Source organism: Muntiacus reevesi, chromosome 12 (assembly GCF_963930625.1).
Source record: "Muntiacus reevesi chromosome 12, mMunRee1.1, whole genome shotgun sequence".
Taxonomy (NCBI): Eukaryota; Metazoa; Chordata; class Mammalia; order Artiodactyla; family Cervidae; genus Muntiacus; species Muntiacus reevesi.
Genome location: NC_089260.1, coordinates 24,213,146 through 24,232,656, shown reverse-complemented (window position 1 = coordinate 24,232,656; position 19,511 = coordinate 24,213,146). Strand labels below are relative to the sequence as shown.

Here is a 19,511-nt window from a genome sequence, read left to right as displayed (position 1 = left end):
TAGAGAACAGCCAAGTTTATTTTTAATAACTGCTCAAGAATGTCTTGCCATATAAAACTTTGTTCTGTCTTGATTTTTCTTTTATAGGATGTACTTAATCTATATTATAGAGCTTGAATAAAGCAGTTTAGTTTGCCTTCTGTTTCTTTTTTGGGTAATTGAGGAAAATTCACCAAAGATCAACGAATAGAAAAATATTTTCTCTGCTTCTAAACTAGCCAGACTTCTTGTTTAATGTACTTTACACTTTGGTTTTTCAAGGCAGACAGATGAAAGGGAGGAATACATAAGTGTAAATAAGTTTTTCATTGGGCAAGACCAAAACTGAACAGAGCTGAGAATCAGTGGGAAATAACAGCTCAAAACATGTTTTCTTGGAGAGAATATTGGTAAGATGGCTGTAATACTTCGAGAGGCAAAAGATGCTGGAATATTTATCTATCGGCCGTTAAGTATAGGATTACCATGGAATTATGAGAAATCCAAGATAAAATCTCATCACTGAAAAACTTACCCTTTGGTGGAGAAAGGTCTGTAATTATAAGTCCAAGAGTAATAAATGTCAAAGAAGTACTAGCGGAGTGTTATCAAAATTGGAGAGGTACTATTCTGTGACCAAAAAGGATTTTGAGGAGGGGAATCTGAGTTTTGTAGGCTAGATGGTTAGGATAGATAGATACTCAGTGATGATGAGGGTATTCATGAAATATATTTATAGTATGTTGGAGAATATAAGCTCCATGAGAGCAGAATTTGTGTTTTCTCCCTTGTGTTCTCAGCAGAGTCTGGTATAAAGGCTTTTCATGATTATTTAACAAATGTGTGAATACTTATTTGAAGCTTGGTGTTCTTTATTCTCAAGTGAAGTAGAAGGCCAGGTCATTTTTAAGAGCGTGGGGAGTGAACTGAGACCTGGACTTGGATCCTGTCTGTCGGTACTCTGGTGCACTTGGGAGCTGTCTTCCCATCTTGACTAAACCTTTTCTCATGCATCAAGTGTTGATAGTACCACCACGCTCATGGGGTAAGTTAGAAAAATTCATGAACTAGTACTCCAAAGTGTTTTCCTATAGGAGGAGGCTAGGCTGTCCTGTATGAGAGCGGAGTGAAGCCTTCAGTTGGGGTTTTGAGGAGTGAGGTCAAGCATGGAAATGGTGACTGAAGAAACTGACCAAAGACAAGTGCAGGGGTTGGTGAGTGTGAAGAGCCCAACTTTGACTGGAAATCTTACGTTTATAAGTGGTCATTCTTGGAATGAGAGAAACAGTAGAAGGTTATTTGAGTAGCGTAGACAATGTGTGGTAGATAAATGCATCTCAAGATTGATCAAAAAGGATTGCTGATTTGAGAAAAGCAGAGATGTGATTGAATAACATTATTGCCTAGTTCTGAAAATTTTATAGTTAACCTTAGCCAGAACATAGAAAAGAGATAAATTTTTCCAGTGCTAGCGATTGATATTGAATTCCATTTGGTTGGAGAAAATGAATGGAATAAATGATACAGAGAAGAGCTTTAAGATAGTCAAAACCTGGTGGGCTGCAGTCAGTCCTTGGGGCCACAAAGAGTCGGACACGACTGAGCACACATTAAAGAGAAGAGCTTGGAAATACAAACTAACGTAGAAAGTGACAGCCAAACTGTAAAAATTAGAACAGAGGGTGTGTTGAGGGTGATCAAGCAATTCAGAAACAGTAGTAGAAGAGGTGATGAATTTAAGTTAGAAATGTTAGAGATGAGGTACTGGATGAAAGTTGTTATAATTTTCAGGATAAAGAAGCTTTAAGGCTTGAGGTTTTGAAGAATCATCAGTGCAGATGTTGGATTTCTAGAGGATGATAGTAAGAAGTGGTGTTGAAAGATTTTTAGTTTATTAATAAGTAGGAGTTGTTTTCAAGAGGTAGATAGACTGAATTGGCCGACTGTAGCATGTGAACCAAATACAGCCCTCTCTGCCTGTTTTGTATGGTCTGAGCTAAAAAAAAATTAACAGATGAGCATTTGCAACTTCTCAACCATAGAACACTAACTGTACACCAGTTAAGTGAAATTCTTCCTGTTTTAAAAAAAAAAATGGAAAGAATTCCATTCTCATTAGTAGAACTGTGTTGCAAAAAATTTTTATTGTGTTATATTTTTTAATTTCAAAAAGAAAATTGTAACTTTTCTTTCTTATGGTACTTATATATAATATTCTTGATTTTGGGGTTTTGACTCACAAAATCTAAAATGTTTACTGTCTTTTCTTTACAGAATAAGTGTGTCTGTAAGATAAAATTTAGAGACAATGATATAAGCGGGTGTAGAAAGGGGCCATTGAGGTCTGACGCAGAGCAACAATACTTTGGATCTACAGTTGGGAAAAATATTACAAATTAAAGGCTATTGATGAAGTGATGAGGACAGGTGACATGCCAGGAAAAGGATGTATTCACCTAAGGTTAGAGTTTCCATAGGGCAAACTGAAAGGAAACTTTGTTGTTGTTTTTGGTTGTTTTTTTTTTTTAAGTAAACTTTTTACCAAGTATAATGTACGTACAGAATAGTGAGCAAATAAAATGCTTTTTTTCCTCCCAAGGAAGCACACTTGTGTGTGACCACCATCCAGATCAAAAAATGTTGCAAACTTCCTAAAAATCTTTCTTCTGACCATTCTTAGTCATTACTCACTTTTCCCAAAGGTAAGCACTAGTTTGATTAGTTTGGCCATTAAAAATTTTATATAAATGGAATTAAGCTTTCACCAGCACCTACTACTTTGTATGACTTCTTTCAACATTGTGAGATGTATCTAAGTTGTTAGGGTGGCAGTAGTTCATTCATTTTCAATCTGGGATGTTAATCCAGTGTATGAGTATACTGCTGTTTATTCATTCTAATGTTGATAGACTTGGCTGTTACAAGTAACGTTGCTGGGAACAGTGTTGGTAATGTCCTTTGAATGTATACACCCATTTATTTTGGGTACCTAGGAGTAGAATTGCTAGGTTAAAGAATATTTTAACTTTAGAAGGTAAAAACAGTTTTCCAAAGATGTTGTAGTTCTGACAGCAGAGTGATTGTTCAGTTTCTCTACATCTATACTAACACTGATAATGTCAGTTTTTTTAGATTTTAGTGTGGTTTTAATTTATATTTCCTTTTAATGAGGAATTAATGAGGTTGAGGACCTTTTTTGGTGTTTATTGGCCATTGGGGTATACTATTGTGGAGTGCCTAGTAAAATCTTAAAGCCATTTTCAATTGGATTGTCTTTCTTAATATTTTGTGGGTGTTCTTCATATAGTTTGGAAGGTTCAGATTTGCTCTCACGGCTATACCATTTGACCACCTTTATCTTTTCTTTTCATGGGTAGTAAAATGTTGTAGAAATTATCTGCATTTTTCTTTGCATGGCAAAACTAGATTTAGTACAAAAATCTTTTGCTGAAATGTTATCATTTTGACTTCTTGATTAAAAATTGTTTTTGAATTAACATTACCGTCTCTCTCCCTGAATGCCATTGTGTAAAATCCTTACATGTTGCTCAGTACACATCATGTTTATGTGAGTTTGCTTATGTATCTATTTGGTCCCAGAACTGCGGGCTAAATTAATGTTTATTGAACTTATTGCCAAAGTGAAAACCTGTTATGCCAAGATTGACAGAATAGGTGCTAGTTTTGTTTCAGGGGTGTGGATGGAAAGCATTATGAAGGATTTTAACTATTTGGAGAAAAAGTGTGTGTAATATAAAGGAGAGACTGCCTCAAGGAGAAATGGGTAGGCATCTTGTGGATGTGAGAGTGACTAAGAAGGTAAAACATTTAAGAGTTGATCCTAATTACCTGATGGTGGAAGGTGTCAGCTGTCCCATGTGCTCCTCAGTGGGGTTGCTATGCTTGGTTGTCTGTTTACCCATAGCCTTGTTCTTTCTAAGCTAAGAGATGACTTGTAGGGACACATAAAAGATCAGAAGTTGGTGAGAATGGTTTTGCTTTATTTTAAAGATGTTAGGTAAACAAAATATTTTGCCTCTGGAAGTTGATTGCTTGCCTTTCTGGTAGGAGCATGAATTAATAGTATATGATATTTTGCTAAAATATTGTGGTTTAGGATATGTTTCCGGGTACACTAATCTTACTATTAACTACTTTTTTTGAGGGAACTTTAATTTATTCATTAGAAAGTAAATCTTTTTTTTTTTGCAGATATATAATGAAAAGGAGTTGTTACAAGGGAAACTGGATCTTCTTAGCGACACCAACATGGTAGACTTCGCTATGGATGTGTACAAAAACCTTTATTCTGATGACATTCCTCATGGTAAGTTTTGTCATTACATCTGAAGTTTGACATGTGAGCTGAGGGCGTGTGTATTAAACATTCTGTGATTTATAAAAGAACGTTAGCCAGAAGTTTTAATAATTATTTGAATGATTTAAAAGTTGAGTGAAAGGTAATAAATATAAAAACTGCAGGTCTTCAAAAAGAGTATTTTCTTACCGTAAAAGGTGTGAATCTACTTTAAAATATGATCATAAATGCTTTCAGTTCATAGTATGCATCATCAAAGTTGTACTTACTAATCAGACTGTTTCCTTAGAATTATCTGGGAATGTTGCAGTTTTTTTGGCTTGCTGACTTTTTCAGTTAGCATCTTGTGTGCCTTAGAGATTTCCTTTTTGTCTTGAGGCATCTGAGAATAGCCATGGTTCTCAAAAGCTTGGTCCCCAGAACCAGCATCTTCAGCTCACCTCGGAGAGCTTGTTAGAGATGCGAATTCTTGTGCACAGATTTACTTAGAAAGAAAGTTGGCCAAAGACCAGCACTCAAATTAGGGAACTACTATACTGTGGTATAGTGTTTTCTAAATCCTTGTTTTCTGTAGTAACAAGTATGTAAAGTCGCTCAGTCGTGTCCGACTCTTTGCGACTCCATAGACAGGGTAGCCTACCAGGCTCCTCTGTCCTTGGGGTTTTCCAGGCAAGGGTACTGGAGTGGGTTGCCATTGCCTTCTGCAGTAGATATTCTTTAAAAACAAAAAGAAACACTGCAAGTAGTATTAAAAGATTCTAACTCTTTAGTAGAGAAATAACAATTTGCTCTATTTAAATTGACATTTCTCAACATTTGATCACAGATTCCCTCTGTGTGTTAGAAACACTCTTCTAGTATATACTTTGTAATATATAACATAGAAATTATTACCTTAAACATAATCACTGTTTTGACTTCTACTAAAATTTCCTGCAAGAACCATAGCTCTTTAAATTTTAATTTGTGGTGAGAAAGTAAACAATATTTCTCTGAAACTTTAAAACATGCTAACAGGATAGGTTACATGCAAGTTTTCTCTGACTTCATAATGCAGTAAAAAGAAACTATAGAATTGTTTGTGAGAGATGGCCGAACTAGATTTATAGTGAAGAAAGAAGTTACTGACTGGATTTAAATTCCATTCAATCTAATTGAAAACCTGTAGTAATAATGTATGTAAACCCTTTGGGGCCTTTTTCAGAAACTAGGATAATCTCCTGAGAGAATGCAATGACAACGAATATAAAAACACCGAGAATGAAGTCTCTGAAATGTAGAGTTAGGTAATTGTTTCCTCAAGAGCTTCTTTCAGACTGTATCTGTACATTCCTTAGTTTTCTTTGAGAGTAAGAAGCGGATTCCCTCTGACTTTGTGATGATAGAAAGAAACAAATTGGTTCTGGGGGAGTTACCAAGTTGGTGGTTTCTGGCATATGAATATGTTGGGGAGAAATAAATATGTGCACAATTTAGATAGATTGAAAAATGTCCAATTCATCCTCATAGTTAGCAGTATAATATAACTTTTTAGTACTCCTTTGCATTTTTAACAGCTTTGAGAGAAAAAAGAACAACTGTTGTTGCACAGCTGAAACAGCTTCAAGCAGAAACTGAACCAATTGTGAAGATGTTTGAAGATCCAGAAACTACAAGGCAAATGCAGTCAACCAGGTAGCTTCTTTCTTTTTTAAAAAATTATTTTATTGAAGTTGCATTGATTTAAGATGTGTTAATTTCTGCTGTACGGCAGAGTGATTCGATTATGCATATATGTATGTTTTGTGTTCTCCAGCGTGGTTTTTTCACAGGATATTGAAAATAGTTTCTTGTCCTGTACAGTAGGTCCTTGTTGGTTGTCCATTATATATATAATAGCTTCCATCTAATAATCCTCCCTTCTCCCCCTACACCCCCCACCCCCGCACCTATAAGTCTGTTCTCTGTGTCTTTGAGTTTATTTCTGTTTTGTAGTTCATTTGTGTCATATTTTAAATTCCACATCCAAGTGATGTCATGATATTTGTCTTTCTGTTTTTGACTTAGTATGATTTAGGTACAAATGGTGTTATTTCATTCATTTTATGGCTGAGTAGTATTCCATTGATTATATATACATCTTTATCCATTAATCTGTTATTGGACATTTATGTTGTTTTCATATTTTGGCTGCTGTGAATAGCACTGTTATGAACATAGGGGTTCGTGTATCTTTTTGAACTACAGTTTTGTTTATATATATGCTCAAGAGTGGGATTGCTGGATCATATGGTAGCTCTGTTTTTAGTTTTTTGAGATGCCTCCATACTGTTTTCCATAGTGGCTGCACCAATTTGCATTCCCACCAGCAGTGTAGGAGGGTTTCCATTTGTCCACACCCTCACCAGCATTTATTGTTAGCCTTTTAATAATGGCCATTCTCACTGGTGTGAGATGGTACCTCATTGCAGTTTTGATTTGCATTTCTCTGATAATTAGCAGTGTTGGGCACATTTTCATATGCCTGTTGGCCATCTGTATGACTTCTTTGGAGAAGTATCTATTTAGACCTTCATCCCTTTTTCAATTGGGTTGCTTGCTTTGTTGTTGAGTTATATGAGCTGTCATTTTTTTTTTGCTTGTTTTTGCCACATTTTGTGGCATGTGGGATCTTAATTCCCCAACCAGAGTTCAAACCTGTTCCTCCTGCAATAGCAGTGAGAAATCCTGAGCACTGGACCACCAAGGAATTCCCTTATGAGCTGTTTGTATTTTGGGAAATTAAGCCATTGTTGGTCACATCATTCGTAAATATTTTTTCCAGTCAGTGGATTGTCTTTTCATTTCGCTTATGGTTTCTTTTGCTATACAAAAGCTTATAAATTTGACTAGGTCCTCTATGCTTATTTCTGTTTTTATTTCTGTTGCCTTCAGGTAACCTCTCCTTAATTTGAATTCTAAAATTCTCTTTTCTGGATTAATACAAACATTAATTCATGCTTTATCTAGTAACTCAGTCTAAAAGTTCATGGTTTAAAAGATCACTTTGTCTGTTTACTTTCATTTATCCTTATTGTGTAGGGACCAAGAAGTCCCTAGTTATAACTGATAATACTAAATGTTTTTAGAACTTCTTGACCAGTTAATCCAAATCTCACTATACTGAGCAGCTCCACCCCTCTTCCCAGGGACTTCTGGAAATGTGTGGAGACATCTTCGGTTGTCACAACTGGAGAGGTGCTGCTGGCATCTAGAGAGAGGCTAGGAATGCTGCTGTACATCCTACAGTGCATCAGACATTATCCTCCTTTCCCCCTAAAAGAATCACCCAACCCAAAATGTCAGTAGTTCTGAGGTTGGAAAGCTCTGTGCCTACGGAGGACCTGTTCGGGAATCCTGAGCTCTCTTTATCACATTGCATCTCATTCATTACCCAGCCCAGGGAGGGTGGTGGAAAGCTGATAGGTTATTTTTTATTCGTGACTTCCTCTTAGCTAGAAGTAGCCTTATTGTTCGGTTTCCACAGAAAGCATGTTACCTTCCTCTGACTTTACTAAGTGAAGACCTTTGTGTCATTAAAAATGTTAAAAGTCTTCTACTAAAATTGAATATTGCCATCATGGAAAATGTTTTCTATCAGTATACTCACTTGAGGAGGAGTTCAGGATTTTAGCATGCTACACTTTGAGTTCTTATGATACATCATTGAACCAGATTTTTAGAGTGATTGACTGTATTTGTGATTTGAGAAAGTGTTGCCAGGTATTTCTTTTTAGAAAAGCAGCAGTAATATATGATCACTGTACCATTCTATAACGTACCACATTATGCTGCATCTATGTACTCACAAAGATAGTTATCTTACAAAGCTGTTATCTCTGTTTTCATATATTTGTATGTAGCTTTCTCTGTATGTCTGTGTTTATTTGTATACACTTAGAATTAAGTCCCAAGTAAGTGCCCACAAAGGGACAGCTGAAATAATCTAGATGTTAGGGTACAAAGAAAATTTAAGATTTAAATTCTAAGCTTGGTCTAGTCACTTAATAACTGGGAAGTAATTGGATTAGGGTATGAATAAGATAATATAGATTTGTTCACCAAATATTCAAAAGAGAGAACTCTTTGTGTCTTAATAAACAATAAATTGGAAATAAATGAAAGAATGGAATTGTGGGTTAAAATCATATCTAAATTTATAACCTTTTCATTTTCACATTAATAACCTCTCCCCGCCAATTCCCCATTTTAAAATGTCATTGAACATATAGCACTGTACTTCTCATACTTGCCCAGAAATACCCAGTTAGCTAGAGGATAGTGATTATATACTTTATAATATAAAGGGTGTAACACAAAGTTCTTCACTGTGATCTACAGCAAGTGTTAAGTGAGGTTATTTTTTTAACCTTTTTATGTTAAAATTTTGTAAATGTTTCTATTATTATAATATGTCCATATCCCCTCCACATTAAACCTTCAAGTAAAATTATGCTCCCAAAGACATGCAGCAGTATTCATCCTTGCAGTAAACATAAGGGAATGGTTTCATTCTTGGAAATGCGCAGAAGGTAGGCACCTCTGCCACCTGTCATTTGTCCCTTGGTGTCTTTGTCACCAGTTTTTTTTTTCCAGGCTGCCAGCATCTCAAGTTATGCTAATTTTAGAAAAGTTAAATTGGGTTTTTTGACACTTTGGTATGAATTTTATATTGACAGAATGCAAAATCCCATGGACGGAGGTGCCTGGTAGGCTGCAGTTCATGGGGTTGCTGAGAGTTGGACACGACTGAGCCACTTCACTTTCACTTTGCACTTTCATGCATTGGAGAAGGAAATGGCAACCCACTCCAGTGTTCTTGCCTGGAGAAACCCAGGGACGGGGAGCCTGGTGGGCTGCCATCTATGGGGTCGCACAGGGTTGGACACGACTGAAGCGACTTAGCAGCAGCAGCAGAATGTGTAGCATAGATAGCATGTAAGTTAAGCATGATTTATTAGTTTTATAAATTTGCCAAATCAGTGTCCTTATGAAAAATGCTAACATTGCGGAGGAGGCAAAATTAATACATATCATTAATTCGTGCTTGTTTGTATCGTACATTTATTTCCTTCTCTGTTCTAATATATTATCAATTAGAAATGTGTCCTCAAGAGAGCAAATAGCTTTCATTTTCAGTAGGTTACCAGCTAAATAGATCTCACTGATGTCACTATAAGAATTGTCAGAGTGTTCTGGTTTTATTACCTGAAAAACTGAGATCATGTGGTGAATCAGATCATACGGTTTTCAATTAGGGCTTAAGAAATCTCAAAGTGAAATTTTAAACTTTAGTTTTCCTTGAGTTCCTGTTCGTTATGTTCAAAGCATGTAATGTTCTGTTTATTTCTGGAAGTCTTATTTTTAGTGTTAAATATTAAAGTGATTATATGGCTTTATGTGAGTAATAAGATAGAAGTTGAATATGCTTGTTTTCTGTGGCCTGTGAAATACAGTAATTTTTAAATTTTTTTATTAAGGGATGGTCGGATGCTGTTTGACTACCTGGCAGACAAGCATGGTGTAAGTGGTCTTTTAAAAAACTGTTTAAAAAAAAAAAACACTGTTGTCATGTTGTAAAAGGTAATTAAAGAACAGCGCTGAATAGTTAAGATTCATGGCTTGAAAAGGATGTAATTTCCCGATTAATGTGTTAGACATAAGCTTTAGTTTTTAAAAATTATTCTTGATTGGAAAATAATATGCTTGTAATTACCTTTAGATAACATGTTAGCTTTTTGTATTTCTGATGGATTAATGAGTAGGTAAAACAGAACTACATTTGAATTAAAATGCCTTGAGGAATCGCATTAAGTAACACTTTGACTGCCTTGTGGAATGTAGTAGCCCTTGACATTATCAAGGCCTTTATAAATCCTCAGGTAAAGGAATGTTATAGGCTTGCCTACTCATCTTCCAGTCTCCTTCCCTTGCATTAACTCAAAGTGTGTGTGTAATCATTTGCATATAATTATTTGGCTTGCATTCAAGTTTTTTATTTAACACGTAATTACTCTAACAGGAGGCATGTTGACCACTGTGCATGATTACTTTTTCTAGTTTCTAGAAAATGTAATCAAATATATCAAATATATCAAAACATGTAAAATGTTTTGATATATTTGTTAATGTTCTAGTTTGGAGCCTTTCTCTTAGATTTCTTCTCTTTCACTTGGTTTGCATCATAAACTCTGGGGGCGAGTTTTTGCAGAGAACTGAAATTTACTGTACACATTATTTATACAGAATCAGAAAATCTTAACAGGGATGCATATGCTAGGTAGTTGTCTAAGCTCCTTTACCAGCTAAGGGATTTACACATCAGACCTTCGGCTGTAATTCAAATTTGTATCACAACAGTGAATTACAATTCATAACTCAAGACCAGAACTGTGAATGTGAAATGCAATAATTCCTAATATATATTTTAAGGGTCATGTGGTTTTCTGATATTGGGCTGGGTGGAGGAGGGATCAATTTTTGAAAGAATTGCTATCTGGGGACATTTGAAAGAATAAATGGTTTGAATCTTAAAACTCAAATTAAGAAGCATAACCTAAGCTTTTTTCTTTTTTTAGTTCAGGCAGGAATATTTAGATACACTGTACAGGTATGCAAAATTCCAGTATGAATGTGGAAATTACTCTGGAGCAGCAGAATATCTTTACTTCTTTAGAGTGTTGGTAAGTAATCTTTTCTTTTCCTTTTCCCTCTCTTTTGTAGGTTGCCTTGGTTCTTCAAAATGGGCCTATAGTTTTGGGTCTGTCCATTCAGTTTTCAGCCATCATTGGCCAAAGAAAAAATAAACTTTCAACAAAAGCCAGAGAGAAACAGGAAACCTTATATCAGGGCCTGATATAAGGCCCTGATTTAACTTGTCCTTGAATTCCAAAAGTAGGAACCACTAATTTGTCATTTTATAATAGCTGTAGATTTTAACCTTAGAGTTCTATCATGTAATAGATTTGTTATAATAATTCTGCCCGGCACAGTGAGTGGCACATTGTGGGTGGCATATTACTTAATTTTTAGTGAGTAAATCTATTATTGCTAATTTTATTTTATTATTTTTTTCTATTATTGCTAATTTTAGTTCAGTGTTTTATGCTGCACGTATTCCTTGAACTTGTTCTAAACAGTTGTGGAATTCTAATGATATTTTTAATTTTATGCCTTAATAGTAACTTTTTCTACTTACTTCCGCCCCTCAGGTATTAGACCATAAAGTTCAGATTTTTTCCCCCATTTTTTGTAGGGAGTAGATGAGTTTAAATGGTATTGCTAGATAATAGCAGTTCTGTCTTATTTGACAAGTTCTAGTTTCATTGCTTTTGTCAGGTAAAGAGAGTTGTGTGAAGCTAAAGGAAAAATCAGGCTTCACACTGACAGATTTCTTTCTCATTCTACCTTTTGTTTAGGTAATTATATTAATAAATGCCTTCTAAAATTTCCAAAATTCTCGTTTTAACTAGCCTCTCATTTGAGAAATTATAATTTGTTACTTTGGTTTAGTAAGAAACTGCTTACATCTCTGATAACTCTAGTTAATCCTAGAAGTTGGGAAATGAACTCTTAAGACAGGGACTTTTTGTTTTCCAACCTTGGAACAGTCCCTTCTTTCTGTCTCTGTTTTCTGGTACCTTTTTCTTTTAGCCCCACATGTCACAAAGAAAAGATTCAATGGCTGCTATCTTTGGTTGTTTTCTAGGAAATTAAATTTTGCTTTTTTTGCAAGGGAAGGAAGAGCTTGGTGTTAAGTCAAATAAATCTTTAAAAAATTACTAAGACAACTTTGTTTTTTTAAAAGTACCATCCTTTCAAAGAAATAGATTTCACTTTATTTCTAAGTTTGATTTGAAAAAAAAAAAAATTTTTTTTTCCTTTTACTCCCATTTGTAAATGAATTCTTAATTTGCAGTTTAGCTGTGGTTAGCTTGCAAGTGCATTGAAGGTAATGGATGATGCTAAATTTGTAGTGGCTTATCAGAAAATTCCATCAGTTTTACTTTTAATATTATGAAGGATTTAAGAGAGCAAAAGTTGATTACTTTGGAAATGTAAACAGCTTAGGAGAGGATTGTAAAATCAGAAGCCTGATATGATTACAGGTACATGAAAAGAGTTGGTTATTCATATCATTTGTTAATGCTGGGAGTGAATTTTGAGAGTGAAGATTTAGTGTCGTGTTAGAGTTCTAGCACAGTAAATTTATTGTTGCTGGTCAGTGAGTGAATGTGCCATTTTGCTAAGACATGGAAACTTAAGGTAACTGCTGGAAATCCAGATATTGAAACTCTTCTAGCATATCCACCCTTGAAAGCAGGTTGGTATGAAGAGCCAACTGTAATGACATGGACTTGAGCCAGAGTAGTATGCATGAACCTTTTGGGAATTAAAAAACGTGCTGCGCTGCTACAAAAAGCTTTTTATCCTAACATATATTACATATTTTAGTTTTAATAGTATTGTTGTGTTTATGTAGTGTGGTTTAGTCTGAAACTTTCTGCATGTGATTCATGTATGGGGCCTCCCTGGTGGCTCAGATAGATGGTGTATACTTAAAAAGTTTTCAGAGTTTTCATATTTACTTTTGTAAAATATGAAGATCTCGGTTGGTTTCCTATCTTTAAAAAATTCTGGATTGATCTTAAGCTTTTGCATCTCCTGGCATACCTTATGATAGAATTCAGATGACATTCCAGTAGTTGAATACCATGGTCTGGATACAAAATTGATGTTTTATGTTAAGAATCAAAATACAGTGATTGGACAGTACTCAGAAATTAGGTGCAATTCACCTTAAAGTTGTCCCATCTTGTGCCACAGAAAAATTGAGTTACATGGAGTTGATTACTTCATGTTGGCATATTGATAAAGGCTAATAACCAAGCTAAGTTTTAAGCTGGTTTATTTTAGTTTTTCTTTTGATATAGATAGACACCATTATAAAATTATGTATTTGTTTGAGATCTTCTTAGTAGCAAAGATAAAAATCCTGTATTAGATTTGCGATAAATAATGTCGGTGTTTTTGCTTATTGGTTATTTAATTTTATCTTTTTGCAAAGGACCTGTTTTCATTTCTAAATTCTTTCCTAGTGGTTGATTATTCTTTTAAATCTATGGTTAGGGAAACATAAGCTATGAAAGAACCATTGTAACTATGATCTGAGATTAGAATTTGACTCTCTGAGTGACCTATTGTAGGTTAGTGTTGTATAAATTAAAGCTGTGTGACCCTAGAATCTACTTTTATTTTTAAAAGATTTGGTAGCTTTTAGAAAATACCAGCTAGTACTTAAATGCACCCTCTTTGTTTGTGAAACTTCTTTGAATAATGCTATAAGAAATTTATTAGTTTAAATTGAAATGGTGGAGCAAATTTGGTAGGAATTTTGGAAATTTTTTTGTTTTGAAAGTTATTAGCACAGTATTTTAATTATTTTGTTAGAATTTGCCCTCACTGTGGTCTTTAGTCTGGCTTCAATATATAACCCCTCCCCTCATCCAATAGCTATTTGAAATAAAAGTAATTTTAAGATGCTGTGATCATATTTGTGTACGTGATTCACTCAGATTTTAAAATTTGCTACTCTTAAGTACTTGTCATTCAATTTAAAGGTACTTTTCCTTGACTCAAGAAAGTTTGACTAATGATGATTTGGTGGATTTTAAAATCTTTTCGTTTCTTTTTTTAGTGTATTTATTTGTTTATTTTGAGTTTTAGAATCTTGACTGAAGATCTGGATCTGATGGTGTTCTGCTTGATAATGTCACTGTAAAAGATGTGTATTTCATACATTATTCATCCCATTTTAACGTCTAAAATTGGGATGTGTCCTTAATTGACCTAAAATAATACACCTTAAAATTGATGACGTCTTAAATTTCAGTGAAATATTAGTACTTCGATTTCTTTGTAAGGATCAAACATCTTATCTTTTGTAATTTGAACAATAGTTTTATGGATATTTGTGTCAAGTTTTTAATTTCAGTAAGGTTTAACATGCACGTACCTGTGCAGCTACCACCAAGTCAAGATAAAAAATATTTTACCCCAGAAAGCCCCCTTGTTTCCATTTGCAGTCATACCTCATCTCTTGTTCATCTACTGATTGGTTTCCATCCATATTAGAGTAGCCTTCTAGAATTTCATATTAAGAGGAATATTTATAAGCTTGTGCCTGGCATATTTTGACTAGCAAGTTTTTGAGATGTGTTTGTGTTATTGTATGTATCAGAAGTTTGATTCTTTACATTCTAGGAAAATATACTAGTTTTTCTGTTCATTCATTAGTAAACATCTGGGTTAGTTTTGGGTTTTGTTTGTTTCAAATAAAGATATGAATACTCATATACAAGTTTTTTGTGGACATAAATTGTAACAATAATAAGAACCAGTGGTTTCATTATGTTTCCAATTTTAATTTGCAAATTTAGTCTCTGTTATATGCCTGTTCTAAGAGTTTGCCTGTTCTAAGAGTTTGTTATATATTTTTCAGTATATTTGAATTAGTTATTGCCATCAAAGGAAAAATCTCAGTATAGGCCAAGTCTGAATTAGGTGTGGTTTTAATCCTCATAGTTAAGGCAACCTATAGTACTGTGTATCGTCATTTCTATTCTCATCATCATTTTGGTAATGACTCACATTTTCTGAGTTTATATTATGTGTCAGATGATGATGTAATCTTCTTTACATGTATTATGTCCTCTAACTCATAGAACAATTGAGGTGGGTTCTGATTGCATCTTCATTCTATAGATAAGGAAGCTAAAACACAGATGGTTCAGCTGTTTATAGTGGTATAGCCAAAATTATTGGTGGTTGGATTTCCAGTTCTGCCCATATGATTTTATTTAACTTGTAATTATGATATGTACTAATAGTACTTTACAATTAATACCACCAAGTAAATGCTTCAATGAAAAAGGTATTCTGCCTCCAGTACACTCACTTGCTTCTGCTGCTCTAGAACAGTTCAGAGTCATTGTATAATCCACTTTTCTTTGCCTTGCTTTTTGAGAGTCTGGCTTTACTTGTTTTTGTTGTTCAGTCAGTTCAGTTCAGTTGCTCAGTCATGTCCAACTCTTTGTGACCCCATGAATCGCAGCATGCCAGGCCTCGCTGTCCATCACCAACTCCCGGAGTTTACTCAAACTCATGCCCATCGAGTCAGTGATGCCATCCAGCCATCTCATCCTCTGTTGTCCCCTTCTCCTCCTGCCCCTGATCCCTCCCAGCATCAGGGTCTTTTCCAATGAGTCAACTCCTTGCATGAGGTGGCCAAGGTATTGGAGTTTCAGCTTCAGCATCAGTCCTTCCAATGAACACCCAGGGCTTATCTCCTTTAGGATGGACTGGTTGAATCTCCTTGCAGTCCAAGGGACTCTCAAGAGTCTTCTCCAACACCACAGTTCAAAAGCATCAGTTTTTCAGCGCTCAGCTTTCTTCACAGTCCAACTCTCACATCCATACGTGACCACTGGAAAAACCGTAGCCTTGACCAGACGGACCTTTGTTGGCAAGCCTAGTCCTTACAGGTGTTTGGGTTTATGATACTCTTCCGCGAATGGCAAGAGGAGATGGCATGGCCCTCATTTCTCTTTTTTTGTAGGTTAAAATTGCAGTGTGAAATTTATAGCTTTTATGAATAGAGGTATAATTTTCAACAAGTGAATGCTCTCCATGCATCATGTCTGCCCTCTTTTTTTAATGAGGATTAAAAATTTTTATTTACCTTTCACAGTTTTAGGTTTGCATAAGAAAATGAATTTTTGTTGCTCACTGCATATTCCTTTAATAATTACTAATGTTATTAGCCAATATACCTTCTTTTCTATGGCTTTTCCCATTTGTAACATAATTTGGAAAATTTTTGTTCTGAAAATTTTTTTTAAATTGTAAATGAGATCCAAAAGTCTTTATTTCCACATCTTTTACTCCAGGAATTTTTAGTAACAAATTGCTTCTGAATCTTAACACTCGGCAAAGATTTACGTCTCTAAAATTTGATTAATTGTGTATGTGCTGTGCTGTGTACTTAGTCACTCAGTTGTGTCCAGGTCTTTGCAACTCCATGGACTGTAGCCCACCAGACTCCTCTGTTCACTGGGATCCTCCAAGCAAAAATACTGGAGTGGGTTGCCATGCCCGTCTCCATGGAATCTTCCCAGCTCAGGGATCGAACCCAGGTTTCCTGCATTGCAGGCAGATTCTTTACCATCTGAGCCACGAGGGGAACCCTATTTAAATTATCTGAAATGGATTATGCTAAAACACTGGTGCTGTATCCTAGTTTTATGTTACTCTTTATTTTCTGATCTAGACTGAATATTAAAGACCTGAGTATTTTTAGTAAATTAAGTTAAATGAAAGCTGTTTGAGTCAGTTTAACCAGTGTGATCCAAATAAAGGGCTTATATATCTGCAATTTTGGGAAGAGGGCTTTAGATTTTTTAGTAGGCTGGATGGATATGTAGGGTATAAAATACACATTATCTAGTCCTCCAGAGTATTCCGAATCTAATTAATTATATGGCTTCAACAGGTTCCAGCAACAGATAGAAATGCTTTGAGTTCACTCTGGGGAAAACTGGCCTCGGAAATCTTAATGCAGAATTGGGATGCAGCCATGGAAGACCTGACACGGCTAAAAGAGACCATAGATAATAATGTAAGTTACACCTTTTTAAGGTGATTCTCTGAAATTTCTATTTATCCTTCATACTTCTTGATAGGAAAAGCACTGTGTACTTTTAAAAGAAAGGAAGAATGGGAGGGAGGAAGACTAAACTAAAATGTTGACCTGACTTAAAAATCACAGTGGGTTAGTGGGTTAATTAATTTTACTGAATCTCCTTGAAGAAAGTTGTCCAACATCTTTTGGTTCTTAGAGAAAATAGCTCAGCTTTCATTTTTGTTAGAGCTATAATGCCTCTTTTACCTATTTCAGTGGAAATGACATTATACCCTTGGTGCTACCCTTTATTGAAAGTCCTATGCAGAAGACAGTTTTCATCTCCTTTTAGTGTTTAATAAAACCCCTTTTTAGGGAGTATTTAATTTAGCACTTGCTTTTAAAAATATTTTCTGAAATGAGTGTAACTTAGAGGCTCTGTAAAATTGGCTTAGTGGACATTGTTGAATTTGTCTCTGAGAACAGGGAAATTTTGAATGTCAAGGGTCATGTAGAGAGCAGAGTAGTCTAGGGGACTGGACTTACCATTTTAACTAAAATTCCAATATCAGCAATGTTTATTCCCCTCCCTCTTTCTCATATGTTAATATTTCCTCGTATGCATTTTGTAATCCTTTAGTCTGTGAGTTCTCCACTTCAGTCTCTTCAGCAGCGGACATGGCTCATTCATTGGTCCCTGTTTGTTTTCTTCAATCACCCCAAAGGGCGCGATAACATCATTGATCTCTTCCTTTACCAGCCACAGTAAGTTATTTCACTGTATTTTTAAAAATATTTATTTGTTTATTTATTTGACTGCACTGGGTCTTTGTTGTGGCATGGGGGAGGTTTTAGTTGTGGCATGTGGGATCTAGCTCCCCAACCAGGGATTGAACTGGGCCCCCTGCATCCGAGCTGCAGAGTCTTAGCCATTGGACCACCAGAGAAGTCCCCACTGTATAATTTCCACTTTAATTATATGAAATCAAATGGAATTTTCAAAATTTAAAATGTACTTCTCTCTAACATTTAAATTTGTTTTCACATTTTTTTCCCCTCTTCATGTGGTAGATGTGCTTGTTCATGGAAAAAGCTTACATATAACTCTTAAGTAAATTATTTGATAAAAGTATATTCTGAGCCCTTTACAGTGCTCTTTAAGTGTGGTCCCTGGGCCACCAGCATCAGTATTTCGCAGAATCTCAGGCCTTATCCTAGAAGAACTGAATAGAATCTTCCATGTAACAGTAATCCAGGTAATTCATACTTGCATGAAAGCCTCAGAATTAGAAGGCTTTAGGCTGTATGATTTGGAAGGAAGATAATACATCCCAGGAATCCCTTTTATATCATCTTTGCTCTATCATCCAGCTTTTGGTAATAAGAAAAACACTGCTTTGTGAACTATACTGTTCTATCATTAGGTAGAAATCATTTTTTAAAATTTATTCTTCCATTTGAGATAAATGCCTCTGAATCTTCTGCCTGTTATTTCTTAATATTTTGGTTGGAGCAACAGAAAACAAGAATTACTTTATGGAAATATTTCAGATACCTGAAGATAATTTTCCTTATTTTTCTTTCCTTCAAGCTAAATATCTCTGGTTTTATCACGTAATGTAGTTTGTTATGTTCTATAGTATTATGGCTGCTTTTCTTAGATAACTACCATTTGTTTATTCATAGCCTTTTAAAAATATGGATGTTTAAAATTGAAAGCTTATTCTAGAATTTATCTAAGCTTTATAGAAAGCAGTTGCAGCATTAGCTTCAGTGACCAGTACATATGCTTTTATTAATTTAACACAAGATTGCATTAACTTTTGTTTTTGGGTATGACTTATTAACTGCATTGTTGGCTAAATCACACATAAATACTTTGAGACATATTTCTTTTATTTTTCACCTAAATTAAGATAGAGATCCTAATACATTTCACTTGATTTCTGCTAATTGTTGTCTGTCAAATTAAGGTTTTAATATTTTTCTAAAATGTATATTTACTTTACAGAAGTATAGTTTAGGGATTGATGCTGTAATACCCTTTTAATATAAAATCAGTGAACATTGAACAACCTGTTTTTTGTTTTTTTGTGTGATTTTCTAAGTTTTAAAAATAAGGCAGTAATACTCTAGCAATATTTTTGCATAAGTTGATGAAATATAATCTAAACAGGTCACATCAGCAACCATGTTCTTTAAATGCTCCAGTTTATTAAGATTTTTAAGACTGAAATATTTGACCTCTTCAGTTAAGTTGTTAACATGAACATCTGAACTTGAAATTTAAGAGAAATTAAGTTATTGGTGGTGATAAAGATGAAAAATATTTGCCAACCAAGAAGTGCCGGTAATTTTTAAATGTAGAAACAGGGAGCCATTTTTAAATGGTATGAATTGTGTTTTCTGCATTAAATGCTAAATATTCCCCTGAATCTGGCAAATAGAAGCACTTTTATCAGAAATCTGCTTGGCTTATTTTCTGTATTAATATTACAACTTAAGTTCAATATTAGT

General features: G+C 34.8%; 1 protein-coding gene across 1 annotated transcript in view; it reads left to right on the top strand.

Annotated features, from left to right (window-relative positions):
* Nucleotides 1-19,511, top strand: part of EIF3E (eukaryotic translation initiation factor 3 subunit E) — a 49,415-nt gene that overhangs the window by 1,232 nt on the left and 28,672 nt on the right. Inside the window, exons 2-7 of the mRNA XM_065902709.1 lie at nt 4,192-4,306; nt 5,854-5,971; nt 9,796-9,838; nt 10,894-10,998; nt 16,866-16,991; nt 17,635-17,759. Of these exons, the coding sequence (XP_065758781.1) occupies nt 4,192-4,306; nt 5,854-5,971; nt 9,796-9,838; nt 10,894-10,998; nt 16,866-16,991; nt 17,635-17,759 (632 nt within the window). The remainder of the gene's footprint in view (nt 1-4,191; nt 4,307-5,853; nt 5,972-9,795; nt 9,839-10,893; nt 10,999-16,865; nt 16,992-17,634; nt 17,760-19,511) is intronic.